Genomic DNA, 19,542 nt, shown 5'->3' with positions numbered 1-19,542 from the left:
GAGTGGACCGCGTCGAGGCGCTGGACCTGGTTGCGCAGACCGCGTACGTGCGCGGCGGGAGCGCGGGCCGGGAGCGCGGGGACGTGGGGAGTGCGCGCGAAGGGCACGGCAGTCGCGGAGACGAGGAGGTCGCGAAGGACCTGCGTGGTGGCGCAGAGGTCGCGGCGGCTCGGCGTGACAACCGTGGAGGCGCTTGTGCCGGAGACGCAGCGGAGGAGTCCATGGCGCCGAGACGACGCCGACGAGGCAGGGCTCGTATCGTCAGGTCGTGCGGCAACGCCGTGGCTTAGGAGGTGAAGTGTTGGGCAAATAAGCCACGGCTCGGACAGGTCAGGCGCGGTGCGCGTGCGTGCGTGCGGTGGCCGCATCGGGTTCGGCCGTGGCGGGCTCGGGTGTGTGTGCGCATGTGTGTGTGGCGTGTGTGTAGTCAATCTGTTGGCGAGTGAGGAGGGCGCGCTGAGTGGGGTTCGTTGCGGGCTCACCGCGAACTGGACGTGTTCGTGCATGTCTTGCGCAGCGGATAGAGTGGGCAGGCCCTGGTGCTCTGCGTGGGGGAGATCGTGGGTGCGTCCCCTGAAGTATCTCAGGTATAAAACCCCCCTGTACGTTGTAACAGATTGGCTGGAGTTCGTGCTCAAGGAAGTGTGCCGTTCGTGCGGCGGCGTATGTGCGCCAGAAAACATCCGAGTCCATCGTGTGCTCCACTGTGTCTTCTTGTTCCTATCTCCTTTTCCTCTGATCGTTCGTGCGAAAGGGTTCAGGTAGATGAGAGAGAGCTGCAACAACAGATTTCTCCGCTACAACCCGATGTGTCGTAAAGATGTTGAGTGCACTACAACCAAGACGTGATTTGCCTTGTTGATGATGTCCAGCTCGCATTTCATTTCAGATAGTCCATTCAGCATGCTCTGTGATGTTGGCTAGAGAGATGTGAAAACAATGATGTTGTACTATTTTATTTTTGTTGTTTAAATAACTATAATATTATCCAACACCATTTTTTTCAAAAAAAAATGCATGTTTCCTTGTTTTCTTGTATGTGCTTCTGTATTACATATGTTTTACGCTACACAACGCCAATCATGGTTCACTGGATTCTCATATGCCTCCTCAAAATGGCCTTGTGCCACGATACCCTCGGCATCAATGGAATGTGCGGACACACTAGCTCTCATGCTACACCATTTGCACCAGCAATATGCTGGAAGCCTGTAATATGAACGATGGTAAAACACGTGATTACCACTTGAAATTATTTGTATCGCTTCATGATCACCATGGAAGCAAATACTAAGTTTAACAGAAGCAATGGTTGATAGCTATGGAAGCATATCCCCATGGTGTTTGAAATAAATGTAACATTTTCTAATCGATGGAAACAAATCCATATTTCCATGGAAACAATTCTCTAGTCAATCAAAATTGTGTCATATTGATTGGGAAGCAAAATATATCAGTACATTTTTTTTGACGGGAAATACATCAGTACATAGTACAAAAGATTCTCCTAAACTGAACCAAATTTCCATCATGGCGTTAGCAAAAATCTGTTAATGCAACCTGAATGCAAACGGCACCCAAGGTGGATGCATATTTCTTGTAAGTAGGATGCAAATCGTGGTAAAATAAGGTGGATGCATCAAGTGGTTCGGAACCATGTTCGCCATGCATGATGCATCCACCATGTTATGCTACGATGGTGGTGCTTCCATTAATAGAAATAATATAATCCAAAAGAACAATAATAAACAATCTATATGCCCTTTTTTTCACTCATCAGTCACGCCATTTTCCCATGGTTTATGGGACATCAGACTGCTTTACGGGTGCAGTTATGAGGAAGCACGTAATCAGTGCAAGGGGCCTACTAATTCTGTGTGGGCTTTTATTTCGCAATCGGACGCCTCTCATCCATCTAATCCAATGGCTATACACTAGTCTGATAAAATACAAGGGATCAGTAGTCTGATCCCTAGTGCCCCCCTTGATCTTTTAATCTTCTCCCACTCCTCCTTGACAGCTGGACTATTTGCTAACAAACTGGATATACTAATTATTGCCAATGGCAGGCCTCCACATTTCTTTAGGATTTTATTGGAAACTTCTTTCAGCATATCAGGGCAGTTGTCCTCGGAGCCAAAAATTCTTTTGAGAAACAAACTTTTGGAGTGAAAGTCACTTAGGGCTGCCATTTCATACACATGGTCATCACCACCAGGACAACATGACCTTGCCACATCCATAATGCGTGTAGTGGTTATAATTCTGCTAGAGCGGTTATTCTCCGGGAAAGCACACTTGATAGTGTTCCATGCTTGTGTGCACCATATATCATCAATTATGACGATATACCTAGAAGATATTAGTAGATGATGTCAACCAATTATGGTAATGATATAAATTAAGGTCTTTAGTAAGTGTACGGGTGTTATACATTCGCCTGTATATTTTATTGTGTATGCACTCATGCATGCCTATTTCATTGAAATTTTAACTATAACAAGAAGTAGAAGTTTAGTTCTCAATCACAAAAATACTTCATTTGACACTTCTTACTTTATGACATGGAAGCATTTTTTTCATACTGCTTATTTGTGTATACTAATATCCCACGCGTTGTTGTGGAATCGGTTGCAATATATTTCAATGAGATTTGATTGTGTGGAATATAAATATTTAGATTAATAACACATGAATCAAAATTAAAAATACATATGACTTATTATATTTGATTATGTATAGTTGTAAAATATTTGTTGAATATACATGGAATGATAAAATGAAAAATATTTTCTCATATGCATCGTTTCATGTGGTGGTTGGTCTTTTTTTGATGCATGGTTGCATGTTGATGTGGTCCTTATCACATCAGTAGTTGTATGTAATGTGGCGTCCTTGCATGAGATAAATAAGTTAGTGGGATCACTCTATTAGGTACTCCCCCCTTTTCTAAATATAAGTCTTTTTAGTGTTTTCATAAAAACTATATATGGATGTATATAGACATATTTTAAAATGTAGATTCACTCATTTTGCTTCGTATGTAGTCTGCATTTGTATCTCTAAAAGACTTATATATAAGAACGGAGGGAGTATATAGGATTAGGAGATACACTAAGTAAGCAGGGCGATGAAACTACAACTATTGCCAATGATTCATGCTCCAGCTAGTTAATTGACAACATGCACATTACTTGTGTATACACGTCATGCGGTTTATTACACATACTTATCATGCCCACATTGCATACAACATGCAATAATATTGCATGAAATAATTTTTTTGGCGAAAATAGTGACAATTATGCATGAGGCATTTTCTATGAAAAATCATATGTCAACATTACCTTTTATCTTGTAGCAATTCTCTTAGCTTGGCAATGGATGTTGTTTCATCCCAAATTTCAATATCTTTTGTGAATCCATCAGGAAAAGGCACTTTGTAGATCACATCCTTGATTATTTTTCTTATAATTGGTTTCTGCGAGACTGAAACAAAAGCCCAACAATCGAAATGCCCTTGCATCTTGCGATAGATCTCATTTTCCAATGCGTGGCGACGAGGGCTTCACGAGCCCGTTTCTGGCTCGGTCGAGCCTATTTGGGCCTTCGGCGCGGGGGCGAAACATGGTTTCGGGGGCGAGCTGGAGCCGGCACGAGTGCCGGCCATGGCCATGGGCCACTTCTCCGTCTCCCCTTTCCCCTGGTCGATTTATGGTCACGGGTGCCTGGTTTGCCCCTATTGCTACGTCCAGCCGGTTCCTGCCACGGGCGGTGGAGGTTGTCTCCTCTCACGTGGATGCTGTTGCTGCCGCTCCTCATTCCTGGTTGCCTTCTCTGTTCCTACTGGTCTCGCTTCGTTTGCCACGATGAGAAGGCGATGGGGACTACACGGCCGTGGTGGCGCATGTTCGTGGGCGGCGTGCTTGGTGGCACGCGATGGATCGTTTGGGGTCGTGGGTGGTTGGTGGTCAGGAGAAACCCTTGCCGGCTTGTCCGGCACCGACGCGGTGATGCCTGTGGGCACCGCCATGCCTTTCTGAAGGACATTGGGTTTACCCCTTCCCCCACACCCCTGTGTGTACCGGGGGGAACCCTAGGACTTGTCCGGACAGCAGCGTCGTCGGCGTCGCGATTCTTCTTGAAGGTGTTGCTTGGTATGCGGCGGTCCAGAGTGCTTGGAGTGTGGTGGAATTCTCCGGTGGGCGCGGCAGTTGTGGATCTCCATTGTTTTTGTTGATCCGTCGTTGTTCGCATTTGTTTCTTCTTTTGTTTTCTCTTTTGTGTTCTTTTGGGCGTGACTGTGTTGCTTTCGCCCCAACACCTATCGTTGGTTGTATCGGTGATGGTTGCTTTGTAATACAAAGCGGGGAGGACATCTTGTTGGTCAAAACTTGGTCCGGTTGGTCAAAGATTTGAGGACATTGATTTCATTTTGGCATGTCCGGTTTTGTTAAACTATGATTTGTTTTGCGTTGTTTCAAACTTTGAAATTCGGACAACTTTGTATCGTATGATCGACGTGCGTGGATTTGAGAATCAAAATTTGAGGTATGTGGATGTGCGGCGTAACATTTGAGGGGTGCCCGGTCAGTGCTCGCGAACACGCCGGATTTGCCAAGTCTGGCTGTAGATGCTCTTAATTAGCCTGTGCAGCTGCGGAGTTCATGAGTATAGCAGTCGGCACGATATATAATTGACACCGTAGAAATTGATAATTTTCGTAGGGTGGCACATCAATATATCAATATAAAATATGAAGTGGCTATAGCCCAATCTAGTCGGCACGAGAGCTTTGTCTTCGTTCATGTGTTTTCAGGTTGGATCCTTTCAATCTACACTCTTCATCCGTCACGGTTGCTATTCTGGTGCGTTGGTTCTACGGGGCCTTAGCACGACGACTTCCCGACTGTCTACTACAACAAGGTTGACTCCGACTGTCTACTTCAGTGCTTGTAGTCGTCGCTAAATGGTCTACGAATCTAGATGTAATTTTATTATTTCTAGTGTTCGTTGTATTACCATAATTGAAGATGAATAGATTGAAAGTTTTTTCGCAAGAAAAACAAAAGTCAGACTGTTCTTACCGTTACTTGATACGAATTGTTTCCCAGAACAAAACCCAGAAAATTTACAGGCCGAGGCTACGTAGCCACGTCCACGTATGACCAGAACTATTACAAATCCTGAGGCAGCAATCCTGTAACGGAGACGTGAATGTTGGCATGTCCCTGAGCCCGGCCGTGACGTTACCAAAGATATTACTGGTCAGCGCTTGACTAGTACGCTCCCATCGGGCATCTCCTGGACGTGCGCGCGGTGCCTTTTCTAGCAGTGTCGTGTCGCTCGGGCCGAAGCTTCGATAGCTCCGCGCCTTGTTGCTATGCTTGCCGCACCGTGTGTCAGCCGGCGAGCCAGTTCATGACTTCCGTGGAATGGTCGACTAAGTCTCGCTAGTTGCAAAGCTGGTGTAGAGGTTTTCGTCCGCTCCGATGGGGTAAATTCCTGGACGTTCCGCTCGGGCCAAGGTTGGATAGCTCTGCACAGCTGTGTTTTGACGCTCGCCGCGCCGTGTGCCCGCCGGCAAGGCGACGCAGCACTGAGACTGAATGGTCGATCCGCTTGTGACCCAGGACTGGGACTGTATAGCCAAGCATTGCCTCCACGATTCTTCAGATATGAAGGCGGCGTTGGAAAAGCAGTCTAGCAAAATAAACGTGCACATGTTGCCATGAAAGAATAAATTCCATCGTATTATCCAACAAACAAGAAAACACGTCGAGAGAAAAGACACGCGGCCTCACTAGCTATCTTTTCTCGTGCCCCAAATTATGCTTGCACTCCATTATTCTTGTACAAAATATTATATCGATCGTCATGTGACTTTTATACGTGTACTTTTCCATGCGTTTCATGATCCACAAGTCTGTTGCAACGCTGCCGTAAGATTTTGTCCGTTTCGACCTGTAGTGCCTGTTTCCGCCGTTCGTCGCCGTTAGTTGCATGCTTGACTAACTCGCCGACCCTCGCCGTGTACTCGCTGGTAACTGGACCACCGGCACATCTTTCTGCCATTGGGTCGGCGTCTTGTGTAGCCGGCGCAGGCAACGTGTCATTGCTCTATCATTGCCAGGCACGCCTCTCATTGGGTCCATCGCACCTCACGTAGGTAACCTTTCTTTTCTCTCTTTGCTCGATCTCACCCGAACAAATCTCACGGGTTCAATTCCAGCCGAACTTGGTAGGCTGCACCGTCTTAGATATCTCGATCTTAAATTAAATAGCCTAACAAACGTCATACCTACTACGCTAGGAAATCTCACGAGGCTCGAGATGCTTAGACTATCTTATAACCAACTCTCTGGCCAAATCCCGCTTGAGCTGCTGATGCGTATGCACAACCTTAGAACAATATATCTGCGTAAAAATGACTTGAGTGGCCAGATACCATCGTATATATTCAACAACACGCCTTCTGTGACGCACATCGATTTTCGAAATAACACCCTGTCAGGTCCTATTCCGCAATCCGTTGCATCCCTATCTATGCTTGAGGTCATTGACGTGGGGTTTAATCAACTCTCCGGTCTAGTGCCAGGAGGCTTGTACAACAAGTCTAGGTTCGAACATAATGGTAACCTAACTGGAATGTTTCCAAGTAATGAAAGTTTTAGCCTGCCAAAGTTGAAATTTTTGTCGATAGCCCTTAACAAATTTTCTGGTCCGTTTCCCTCGGGGCTTGCCTCATGCCAATACGCACAAGCACTTGATTGCAGTTTAATTCCTTTGTGGATGTTGTGCCAACATGGTTAGCCAAATTGCCACACCTATGGTGGATCTCCTTGGGTTTTAATAACCTTATTATTGGCACGATCCCAACTGCTCTTAGCAATCTCACCGGTCTTATTTCACTCGACCCACACTACGGCACTTTGAAAGGAGAGATTCCACTAGAATTAGGTCTTATGGAAGAATTATCCAAACTGTCTCTTGGATACAATCAACTGACAGGTAAAATTCCAGCTTCCCTTGGAAATTTATCCAAACTGTCTTCCCTAGCTTTGGCAGCAAATCAATTGTCCGGTCAAGTACCAAGAATATTTGAAAATAATATAGCTTTGACAGAACTTAGTTTGTCGAACAATAATTTTGAAGGGGGTCTGGACTTCTTGCCATCCCTTTTCAAATGTGGACAGCTCCGCTTAATTGCTATACAAAATAATTCTTTCACAGGCATCCTCCCTAGCCATCTAGGAAACTTAAGTTCACAATTATCCAATATTTGGGCAGGACACAACGATTTAATAGGTGGAATTCCGGAATCAATATCAAACATAAGCGGCCTTGAACGAATAGATCTTTACGGGAACCTACTCACCGGAACAATCCCAGAATCCATCGCTATGTTGGAGAATCTTGTGTTCCTCCGTCTATCCAACAATGAAATGTTAGGTCCTATCCCAACACAAATCGGTATGTTTAGGAACTTGCAACGCTTGTATCTCCAAGAAAACAAATTTTCAGGCTCCATACCAAGCAACTTTGGTAATCTTAGTTTGTTAGAATACACCAACTTGTCCAATAACCAGTTAAGTTCCACGATACCCACGAGGTTTTTCCACCTAGATAAACTTATTGAACTAGATATTCCTCACAATTTCTTTGTTGGTGCACTACCAGCCGATGTTTCTGGCCTAAGGCAAGCAACTTACATGGACATATCGTCTAACTTCTTGGCAAGAAGCATCCCGGATTCATTCGGAGAGCTTGATATGCTAACCTACCTAAATCTATCACATAACTCCTTCAAGGCCTCAATTCCAGGTCCACTGGGAAAGCTAAAAAGTTTAGCATCACTAGATCTCTCATTTAACAATTTGTCCGGCACCATACCCATGTTCCTTGCCAATTTTACCTACTTAGCTACATTGAACCTCTCATTCAATAGTCTAGAAGGCCAAATACCTGAGGGGGGTGTTTTCTCAAATCTCACCTCGCAGTCTTTGATAGGAAATGCCGGGCTATGTGGGGCCCCACGCTTAAGATATCCTCCATGCCTCGAAAGATCTCGCTCAAGTAATAAACACTTGTTACAAATTCTAGTCCCAACAGTCGCCCTAGCTGCTAGCATTATTTGTATTTCTGTATACCTATGTTCCAGAAAGAAACTTAGGAAGGAAGACATCAAAGCTTCTATTGATCCAAATTATGTCATAGACCTTCATATAGTCACCTATCATGAACTCATTCGCGCGACCAATAATTTTAATGAGGATAATATATTGGGATCTGGATGCTTTGGAAAAGTCTTCAAGGGACAACTGAGCAATGGCCTGGTTGTCGCCGTAAAAGTTTTTGACATGCAGCTCGAGAACGCTATCCGAAGCTTTGTTGCGGAGTGTCAAGTTCTTCGAATGGCGCGACACCGCAACCTGATAAAAATACTCAACACATGTTCCAACCTTGACTTCAGAGCATTAGTGCTTCAGTACATGCCAAAAGGCAGCTTAGAGATGATCCTACACCGGTCTCATAGTTCATGTCACCTAGGGTTCCTTGAGAGGCTAGGCATCATGCTCGATGTGTCTATGGCGATGGAGTATCTGCACCATGAGCACTACAAGCTGATATTGCACTGTGACTTGAAGCCTAGCAATGTGTTGCTTGACAATGAGATGACAGCACATGTGGCTGACTTTGGCATTGCAAGGTTGATTCTAGATGACAACTCCATGATATCTGCGAGTATGCCTGGAACAGTTGGGTACATGGCACCGGGTACATAATTAGCTTGCTCTTGTTATGTTTTCATCCATATACTTATTAAACCATTAATTATTGTGTCTCCACCTAAAACAATGTAGTAGAATCACTATGTTTCAAATTTTCATTTATGTTCCTGTTGAACAGAGTACGGATCACTCGGAAAAGCCTCAAGGAAAAGTGACGTGTTCAGCTACGGAATCATGCTCCTTGAAGTCTTCACCAGAAAAAGACCCACCGATGTCATGTTCGACGCACAACTAACTCTTAGGCAGTGGGTTCATCGGGCATTTCCTGCGGATCTTGTCCAAGTCGTTGACCGCCAACTTCTACATGGCTCCTCAATTTCAGGCTGCAGATTGGACGATGGCTTCTTAGCGTCAGTCTTTGAGGTGGGTTTGCGCTGTTCCAGCGACTCTCCTGACCAGAGGATGACAATGCGCGACGTGGTCGTGACGCTGAAGAAGATCAAAGCCGAGTACACCAAACTGGTAGCAACTATGTCAACTAGTGCAGCACAGTGAACCGATCTCATGTGCTTGCTTAATTGTGTCTCGTCTATATATATTCTACATCTGCACTTAGAATAACCACACATAACTTCAGGTATAGGCAAGACTGAAATAAGTCGTATTTTGCTGTATTATACATCAGGCATGTATAGCTGTTTAGACACAATTTTGTTCTCTCTGGCTGTGAGAAAACATTCTCATTCCCTTTTGGTCATGAACAAAACTGAACAAGACCAAAGAGAGTACAGAGGAGCATATCTTCTTCCTCCCGTATGTTCCCAAAACTCTGAATACGAGTTCACATTTGACATGCATAACTATATTTGGTCGTGATTTTCCTCTGACACTGACAGTTGAACACTTTCTGAAATCTGAACATGACGAAAGAGAGGCACAAGGCTTATCTGTTTCTAGCTGCAGATGCTTGTATAAGTAGTCAGCAAAACTCTGTACTGATACAGGAAGCCAAGATTGATTCAGTTTACCGTGCCTCTGTAGATATTGCATGGTTCAACTTCAACAGCGTGATTGTTCAGTTACATCCGTACATGAACTTCACTGATATCAATCCAGATTAATGTGAACTCACTGAACTAATTATACATGTGTGTGTGAACGGATTTTAGAAGGAACCATGAAATTATCACACTATTCATGTCGATAACCGAATGCGCATTAATATTCCCCACTGAAGAATCCAAAGCAGGTAAAAAACTCAACAATGTAGAAGCAACCTAATACTGCTGTGGAACAAAGTTCTAGATTGTGTAATTCTCAGAAACATTTTCAGCAGGTAAGAATGCAGTTATGTCTTTCATTCCGATCTTGTTTGGACCAAAAGACCTTTCATTCCGGTAAACACAAGAAAGAAACGGAAGCCACTAAAAAAGCCGGAAGAGTGGTGACTAAAGAAAGTGCTTAAATTAGCCGGAGGAGGTAAGGAAGACCGCTGCGGGGGATCCACATTGTTTTCAGGCAAATCCTAGTTGCAGCCCGTGTGCTGCGAATAGACGAGCCTTTGCTAAAGGTTCCTCTCGGCGCGCCCACCCACTGTACTTGTTTCTCTTTTTTTTCATTTCGTCAACTGTTTTTTTTTTCATTTTTATCTCAATTTTTTTAAAATGTTCATTCCTTTTCTTTGGTTTTTTCTTAGAATATGTTTTATGTGTTAGAAAAAATCTTAGTGTTTTACAAAAAAATTCATCCTATATTATAAAAATGCTCGATATGTATTTTGAAAGTGTTTAGCGTTTAAAATTAAAAAAATCATCACAATTTTAAAAAATTTGTTCGCGTTGTCAAAATTTGTACCTGATTTTCAATTTTCCGTTCACAAATTTGAAAATATTCATAAACATGAAGATGATTCATGAATTTTGAAACAAGTTCGCAAATTTGAAAAAGTTCTCAAATTTGGAAAATGTTCACGAAATCTGAACAACTTTTAAATTTATTCTATTTTTTGAATATATATAAAATTCCAAACATTTTTTTAATACTAAGCACAATTCTAGAAATTCTAAACAAAAAATTAAAAATAGTTATCCAGCTGCTTGTCTTCCGGCCCAGCAAGCCCATGCGCGGCTGCTTATATATATTGAAAGAAAAGAGCCGCCGGTTGTCTAAAAAAACTACCACCCTGTCGCCCAATAATGCGAAACATATAAAGAGTTACACGCAATTACACGCTGACTAGACTTCTTTCTTTCTAACTAACCACTCTCCCCCTGATTTTCATGGGGATGGGCCCCTCCTCCTCTTAACCTCCAATCACAACCCATCTGTTTGTAAAACCCATATAAACCTATGTATGTGTAGCATTACTCCCCTGCCGCCCCCGCCGCTTCTAGGCAGGAGGCGTCAAGCATCCGGTTCGGTTGGGTCATGAGAACTGTCCATGTCCTTTCCCCTGGTTCGATGGCCTTTCTCCGGAAGAGCAGCTCGCCGTGTCCGCCAAGTCGCCTCAAGACGTCCCCAAGCTGTGGCAAGTGACCTCATATCCCACCGCAAGAGAATTAACTAGATGTACTACTGAACTGAACCTGTTGATGTGATGATGGTTTAGGCTGTGTTGTTCTCGCAGTCGCAGACCTGCTCCGTGGAAGTCGTGGGGCTGCCAGTGGTGGATGGGAGCGCGCTGCGTGCCCATAAGACGTTCCGTCGTTCGTGGTCGGGCAGATCGAAGGGTTGGAGGACGCGGAGGACATCTTCATCAACTCGTTCCAGAACTCGTGTCCCCTTGCCCGTGACCCCCCACCTGTTTGCTGATTTGCCCACCTGAAAGATGGATCAAAGATGAAATACGTGAATTTTCAATAGTGTGAAAAGCAAGCCCTGGCCATGTGTTGATGGACTTTTAGTTCAAGTTCCACTGAATTTATGTGCTGCCTAACAAGTGCTAATGCTCATACTTTACAATTTGCAAAATTACCATATACCAGTTGGCCTATTTATTTTACTTCCTTGTTCCCGTGTATGAAATAGTTGACAGAGCAGCTATTCCATTATGCAATGCATCATTGATATTCCAGCTGTAAAATGTGAAATTGGCCCGTACATTTGATATACTTTTATAAAAAAGATATCCAATCCTTTTACCATTTTTGAAATACTTGTACTGCTTGGTTTATAACTGTCCTCTTAGGTCTGCCCTCTGTTGAAACAAACATCTTCGGATTCAATGTTGGTTAGGCACTACTGCATTCTGTTCCAGTTGGCTGAATGATTTTCCTTCATGTGTATGCTGATCAGTTCCAGATACCAGCGTACACCGCATATGGACATATATTATTATGAATATTTGTACGTCCATAGTACACATGTGCTATATGTATGTGCACACTTTTTCATATATTTTTTAGATATGGAAATAAGGTTTTCGAAAACGAAAAATGGAAGGGCTACCTGGAGGCAAAGTTCTCGGCGGTGCCTGCTGCAGCCTGCAGCGTACGTTTGGGTGCCCGCCAACCAAACGGTAATTCATCTTCAGTTACTGTATTTATGCCGCAGCAGCGGTTGCAGGCATGCATGTTTAACTGTGTTTCAGCACACTGATTGCAGTAGGATCATTCGAGAGTTTTGTATTTGGAATAAGGGAAACCCAGCACCATTTTTCATACATATATACGTAGTATTAGCAAGCAAGCAGCAACGTAACGTGAGTTGAGAGATGGCTTCTCTTTGGAGGTGTCCCCTGTTTCTGCATATGTTTTTCCTGTCTCTATCTGAAAGCACAAAGGGAAGTAGCTCCACATCTCCTTCACCAATCACCATGACATTCCAAGCAACGAAGCATGTCAGTAGCACGCATGTGCACTAATAGATGCGCTGTGTGTGAAAATCAAATCTAGAAAAACAATACATGTACACTGCTTCAGATAACGAGCTCACAAAAGGACCGGGTAATCTAGCTAGTAGACACGTTCAGATAACTAAATCATACATGTTCAGTAAAAAATTGTCCATACGACGCCTCGGTCCCAAATGGAAACATAGCTTAATTCTCGAGCGGGCAAAGCCCGAATCAATATTACATCTCTATCTTGAAGAGTATTCAGCAGAAATAATCCACATTCCAGGATGCCCAAACAGAAATATTATGTCTTGATAATTGTGAAAAGTAAACAATGGGAATTGATTGTAGTAATTAGCAACCAGACCACTATCGCCATCTTTCTGAATGTGACCATCACCCTGCTTCAGCTTCTTATTTTCAGGCCTTCCTTCAGTATGCCACTCCAAGTCTCCAAGTAACCCAGCCAACCGCACATCATCCTATATATTGGCGCCAAAATCAGTTTTGGACAAAAGATGCATTTTGATGGTAAAAGAAAGAAGGGAAAGAATGATCAGGGTCTGTATTAATACCTCTTGCAGTTGGTGATGAGGATCGTTCCACTCGGAAGATGAGCATCTTAATTCTCATCAGCGTCACCATCTTCGTTGCTCTTTTTCTCTTCACCACCAGTGTCTTCGCTGTCCTTTTCAGAACACTCGTATTCCTCATAAATAGTAACTGCGGGATGGTTTGGATGAGCACCTGCTGCAGCCCTGATCGCAGCATCTGCAGCCTTGCTCCCGGAATGTGTAACGCCCCTATTGTCAAGCCTCGCCGTTGCTTGTTGAAGACATGTGAGATGCTCGATGCCTAAATAGAAGCCATATGTTTTTGCCACAAACACATTGATAAGCAAATCAAGCTTCTTAAGCTTAGGCATAGCCCCTTTGACAAATGTGACGTATCCTGACGTATAAGCACTATGGATGCCAAACCCATTCAGACTTGGGAATCCTCGGACTATAACCCTATCATCAGGTCTTTTTTTGAACCACAGTTCAAGGCGAAGTAAAGCTGGGAGCTCCCCAAGAGTGACCAGACCTTCCTCTGTTAATTCAGCTAAATTGATGTCTATGTAAGAAAGGTTGGTGAGTGATGGAGCAATCCACTCTGGAACTTTCGTGAAATAGTAGTTGCTGATGTCCATATAGAATACAATAAGGGATATTGGCAGAGGGGACCAAGACCCTAAGAACTCGAGGGAACCATCGTTCCCTCTTATCCTTAAAGACCGGAGCTTGCAGCTACCAAGCTTGCACAGTGAGGAAAGTAACATTTCTTCATGCCTCCTGAACTCGTCAGATTCTCCACCATCGAGATATATATCAATTTCCTCCAAACCTGGCAGGTTCCCAAGATCCTCCACCGCATCTGCTGGACTCCCAGTAATACTAAAGCCTGATATGTCCCGTAAGTTCCTCATATTTCCAATATTCTTTGGTATAATTGTCCAACCTCTAGCAATTAGGTGTTGTAGTTTCGTCAGCTGAGCGAATCCAGTTGGCAACTCTTCCACTGGTGTGGCTCCAAAATGTAGTGTCTCTAGGTCACGTAGCAACACGATCTCTGACGGTAGCTTTGAAATTCTCGTGGCTGGAAAGTTTAGGTACTTTAGTTGGAGCAATTTGCCAATATTTCTCATATCATACTCTTCCAAATCCTCACAACCTTCAAAATCCATTACACGTAGAGCTTCAAATTTAGCAAGACTAGGCAAGTGTTTGATGCAAGCTGACGATGTTACTGTCAGAGATCGAACATGGCTTAGATCTTCTTGTGCGAGTAAATGTGCAAGCTCGTGATCAATGTGCTGGATCGATAGCCGCCGAATAAAACCTTGACGATTTGCCAAACTCGTTTGGCCCCCACCTATCACAACAATGAAATTATCTTCATTTGATTTTGAAATAATAATTTCTAGCATCATGTCATGGACTCGGCAAGCACGAGCCTTTCCATCATAGCCAACGTCCTCAGGCTGTACCATGCTTTTGTTGACAAGCTCATAGAAATATCTCTCGGCGACTTCTTGCCGGCTTTGACCACGCTCTTCAGAGATGAATCCTTCCGCTATCCACCGCCTCACTAACCTTTTTCGATCAATCACATAATCCTCGGGGAATACACTCAAATACAATAAACATGTCTTGAGATTAGGTGGAAGATCATTGTAGCTAAGTAACAGTATCTTACTCATTCCCTCCAAACTCTGGTTATTTTCCAGTGCAGAACCAATTGATCTTCTAATCTTCTCCCACTCCTCCTTGACAGCTGGTCTATTTGCTAACAAACTAGATATACTAACAATTGCCAGTGGTAGGCCTCCACATTTTTTCAGGATTTCATTTGAACTTTCTTTCAGCATATCAGGGCAGTGGTCCTCAGAGCCGAAAATTCTTTTCAGAAACAATCTTTTGGAGTGAAGATCACTTAGGGCTGCCATTTCATACACATGGTCATCACTACCAGGACAACATGATCTTGCCACATCAATAATGCGTGTAGTAGTTATAATTCTGCTAGAACAATTATTGTCTGGAAAAGCACACTTGATACTGCTCCATGCTTGGGTAGACCATATATCATCCACTACGACAAGATACCTAATAAATAGTAGCAGATGATGTTAGCTGATTTTGAAAAGGAATTCAAATACAAAAATAAACATGCAGTTAAACTCCAATGACGCAAATGCTTCATGTACTGGAGTGGTTAACAAGTGGGACACACTTCTTGGTTCTTGCTTATGTTTCCATCAATATTTCATCACACACCACTTCAATACAATTTAAGTTGAACACTAGTGCTCATTCACAAAAACAATGTTTATTTGCTATATTTTTATCTGCAAACATTGTTTCTTAATGCTTATTTGAATATTGTATATGGAATATATTCTAATACAAGTGACAAGGATGAATTGCACAAGTCACAATTGTGCTCTGTATTTCTTCACGTGAAAAATATAACTGTTCATGAAACAGTAACCAGTAACTACCAAAGATTGTGAAGACAATTGTAAAGAATGCTCTGAAAAATAACAACAGAAATTAAAGTTACCTTTTATCTTTGAGCAGTTCTCTTAGCTTTGCAATGGATGTCGCTTCGTCCCAAATTTCAATATCTTTTCTGAATTCATCAGGGCAAGGCACTTTGTAGATCAAATCCTTGATAATATTCTTTATAACTGGCTTTTGTGAGACTGATACAAAAGCCCGACAATCGAAATGCCCTTCAATCTTGCGATAGACCTCATTTGCCAGTGTTGTCTTCCCCAACCCACCAAATCCAACAATTGACAACACCTTAGGATCCTTGGTGGAGCTATTTGCTTCTTCTTTCAACATCCACTTGACAAGATCATCTCTTGGACCCTCCACACCCACAAGGTGTGCCTCCTCGGCAAACAGAGCACACAGCCGAGGATCCACGGCGGCATGCTCAGTCTTGCGACAAGCAGTCTCACTCAGCTTGTAACTATCCTTGAGCTCCTTCACATGCTTGATGCGGGCCTTGAGCTCCTCGATCTGGTCGGCGATCCCACAGCGAGAATCGAGCGTCTTGAGTAACAGAGCGGTGCTGCGGAAGAACTCCTTGAAGCCGCCGCGACGCCCGTGTTTGCCGAGGTGGCGGATGAACTTGTCGATGCAATCTTCGGTATCGTAGGCGAGCTCCCTGAGCAGCGATATCCACGCCTTCACTGAACGCCCGGATCTTCGAGCATCGTGTACTCCTGGAGCGCGGCGTGCATGCTGGTCAGCTCGGCCTGGAGGGAGAGGATGTCCTTGCGGACACCTCGCACTCGGCCGAACTTGCCGGCGAGCAGGTCGGCGAGCTTCCCCAGCAGCGGACCCAGCACGCCATGCGCGGCGCTCACCACTGACATCGATGAAGCCCCCTAGCTCACCACTGCATTTATGTAATTCGTTGTGTGTTTGTGCTGCTGGGTGTGGGGGAAAGTAGATCGAGGAAGAGGAACGACCAATGGGTAGGCGTCACGAATCGCTAGATTTCGTTGTCCAGTGATGCGCATATGGGAGGAGACGGTGGCGGGTGAGGAAGTGGGTGAGCAGGAGAAGGTGGCGGCGGTGGGGGAGGAGAGGACTGAGCAGGCCCGTTCCGTAGCGCATAGCAGTGGAATCTAGCTCCACCCAGCCGAGCGACCCGGGTCTTTCCAAGTCAGTCAACTCTGGCAGCTGAACGCTCCCAAGAAAAAGGAAAAAAACTCTGCATGCATCTGACGGTCGCTCGATCAGCATTATTCATCACATCTGACGGTCGCTCGATCAGCGTTATTGATCACTTCACGGCAAACTGATCATACGTAAATGTATGAGCACGTTGCCCACCGGTGATGCTCGTATTTCCTTGGGCATCTTCAAGCTGATCCTTGAGTTTGCTTAGGGTTTGTGTCCTATTTCATTTTCAGATGTTTTTTCGAGTTTGTTTAGGGTTTGTGTCCTATTAAGAAAAACATGATGGCGGTGGCTCCCTGAAGATAAAAATAGAATAAGCTTCTTCACGCCTAGCCCCGTCATGGTGATGCGTCAAGCATCGTCGGAGGGTGTGTGGAGATGTGTCTCCGATGATCTTGCAGTGTTCGGTCGGTGTTTGTTTCTGGCGGATAACCTTGGATTCAGTCTTCGTTCGTCAACGTTTGTGTGTCTGCAGATTGGATTCCTCTAGTCTATATTTATCTTCATTAGTGATGGTTTGTTGTTCTGATATATTGGTCCTTTGAGGTCTTAGGATGATGACTTTCCAACTATGTACTACAATAAGGTATTCTCGGCTCTGGTAAGGGAGGGGCGATGACGGCGGTGCCGCCTTTGACTCGCTTTAGTATTTATAGTCTTCATTAGATGGCCTATGAACCTGGATCTATTTTATTTTACTTCTAGTGTTCCTTGTACGATCATGATGTTTGATGAAAAAAATCGAAAAGAAAAAAGAAGAACATCTACAACCACAGGCAGGTGCAGCTAGAAACAAAGAGCAATTAATTTTTTAGAGCATCTACAATCATAATTGCTTAATTTGACTCCCCATACGTCCTCGGACGTGCCCAAGCACGTCTATTTTGGACCTTCATTTTTCTTGCGAAACAACTATATTCCTTGTATTGTCCGGTCACATACATATGATTGATGCAGAGAAAGAGAGAGAAAAGAAAGAAAGAGAAAAGTGGTCCGCAGTGGGTCAAATCCTACATGACACCTTGCCCGGTATACCCAAATATCTTCGAAAATACTAAAGCCCACACGTGTGGATCATCGTCCAGTGCAGTTTGCACAAATCTTGACACATTATGGTAGAATTTGCATGCCACGTAGGACGGGGCTGGTGTGTGGGCGTTGAAGAGTTTGCCCACACACCCCGCACCATGCTGTTTGCCAGCTGCGCTGTGTGGGCGAACTAGGTTTTGCCCACACAACCACCATCTAGTCCATGCGCGTGTGGTTGAACTACTATCACACGACACTCCTACGTTGTGGATGGCAATTGCAGTTACGCGAACGTGACAACTAGGTAAATACACATGGCAACTATGATTCTTTGCTAGACAGCAACTGCTGTTGCGCGTACGTGGCAACCAGATAAACACACATGGCAACTGTGATTAACCATAGATGGCAACTATGGTTGGACCACACGTGGCAACTAGGTAAATACACATGGCAATTACTGTTTGACCATATGTGGCAAGTAGTTAATCACACACGACAACTATGATTTGATTACACGCGACAACTACCATAAATTAGACATGTCAACTATAGTTAACCAAAACAGATAGAGTTCCCATGCTTTTACAACTACACTTGCCATCCCAGATAACTACATCTGCCATTCAGGATGGCAACTAAATCGCATCCAGGATGGCAACTAAATCATCATCCCGCGGGTACCTAGCGTAGCTGCACCAGGACGTGTGGGCTTTTTTCGCGCGGGGTGAAGATGAATAGTATTTGTTGTGCGTGTGGCACGAAGTAGTTGCGCCCACAAATGTGGGCAATTCTAATATCCGCCCACACACAATCCGTGTTGGCTGCCTTCCGCTTATGTCACACATGATGTGTGGGCGCATGTCTAATATACCACACGTGTGGTGGATATCGGCGTCCAATATCTTCATATTCTTTCTGTGTATGGTTTGAATATGAGGATTTGTGGCCCGGACACGTCCAAACAAAATGAGGAATACGGCTGGATGACTTTGATTAGGCTGTCCGACGAGACTTTTGAAGGCTCCGGTTGTACATTCTCTTAGCTAGGCTGGACGACGATGGATATGAAATGCCCCGGAGGAGATAAACCTCTTCCTCTAGGAGTAGGTAATGAGGGATTAAGTAGGGTTAAGCGTAACCGTATTAAAACAAGTCATGTCAGGTTTCCGACAGGGAGTAGTATTCTAGTTCATGAGCAGCGGAGAACGAGGAGGAGCAACAATTATTCCCTGCAGAACTTTTGTTTGGTTCACACAATAACGGCTGGCACATGAAGAATGTTCACGCGCTAGCATGCATGTGCACCGCACAAACTCTTCAGGAACAGCTCGTGCCTCATCCCAACTGGAAGAGCCTTGTATATACGACGTATACATTATTAGTACTCCATTCACGTTTGTGAAACGATAGCACAAAATGTACCTTCAGCCATGCATTCTAACGGCCATTTCTAGCTACTTTTTCTTACGTGGAGGGCACCAACTTGAACGTCAGATTTTCATCAAAGACACAGTTGTGTTGTAGCACTGCACTAAGTTGTCTCTCTCTTATTTTTGTACTCCCTTCATCCGAAAACGCTTGTTCCTCAAGTGGTAGATACATTCATTTGAGAGACAAATTTTTTGGACAGAAGGAGTATTTTTGTGCTTGTAGCCCGACATGACCAGCAACTAATTGGTGTTGCAAGTTATACGGAAATAAC

At 44.2% G+C, this 19,542-nt stretch overlaps 1 protein-coding gene and 1 pseudogene across 1 annotated transcript; one reads left to right on the top strand and one right to left on the bottom strand.

The window, feature by feature from the left end:
* Nucleotides 1-7,895: 7,895 nt before the first annotated feature.
* On the top strand, nt 7,896-9,321 carry LOC125555002 (probable LRR receptor-like serine/threonine-protein kinase At3g47570). The gene is made up of 3 exons (XM_048718331.1): nt 7,896-8,114; nt 8,367-8,778; nt 8,911-9,321. Exons 1-3 carry the CDS (start codon nt 7,896-7,898, stop codon nt 9,285-9,287), a joined length of 1,008 nt encoding a protein of 335 aa, XP_048574288.1. The 3' UTR covers nt 9,288-9,321.
* A 3,434-nt stretch (nt 9,322-12,755) lies between these two features.
* LOC125553213 lies at nt 12,756-16,688 on the bottom strand (annotated as a pseudogene).
* Nucleotides 16,689-19,542: the final 2,854 nt, after the last annotated feature.

This window comes from Triticum urartu, chromosome 4, assembly GCF_003073215.2.
Source record: "Triticum urartu cultivar G1812 chromosome 4, Tu2.1, whole genome shotgun sequence".
NCBI classification, from domain to species: domain Eukaryota; kingdom Viridiplantae; phylum Streptophyta; class Magnoliopsida; order Poales; family Poaceae; genus Triticum; species Triticum urartu.
This window is presented reverse-complemented; position numbering and strand designations above follow the sequence as displayed.

What these genes read in the sequence shown, in the direction of transcription:
- LOC125555002 (XM_048718331.1), top strand. Translation starts at nt 7,896, where the DNA reads ATGTTCCTTGCCAATTTTACCTACTTAGCTACATTGAACCTCTCATTC. An exon ending in AAATTCTAGTCCCAACAGTC is followed by an intron (nt 8,115 to 8,366) that starts GCCCTAGCTGCT and finishes TTTGACATGCAG; the next exon opens with CTCGAGAACGCTATCCGAAG. An exon ending in AGTTGGGTACATGGCACCGG is followed by an intron (nt 8,779 to 8,910) that starts GTACATAATTAG and finishes CCTGTTGAACAG; the next exon opens with AGTACGGATCACTCGGAAAA.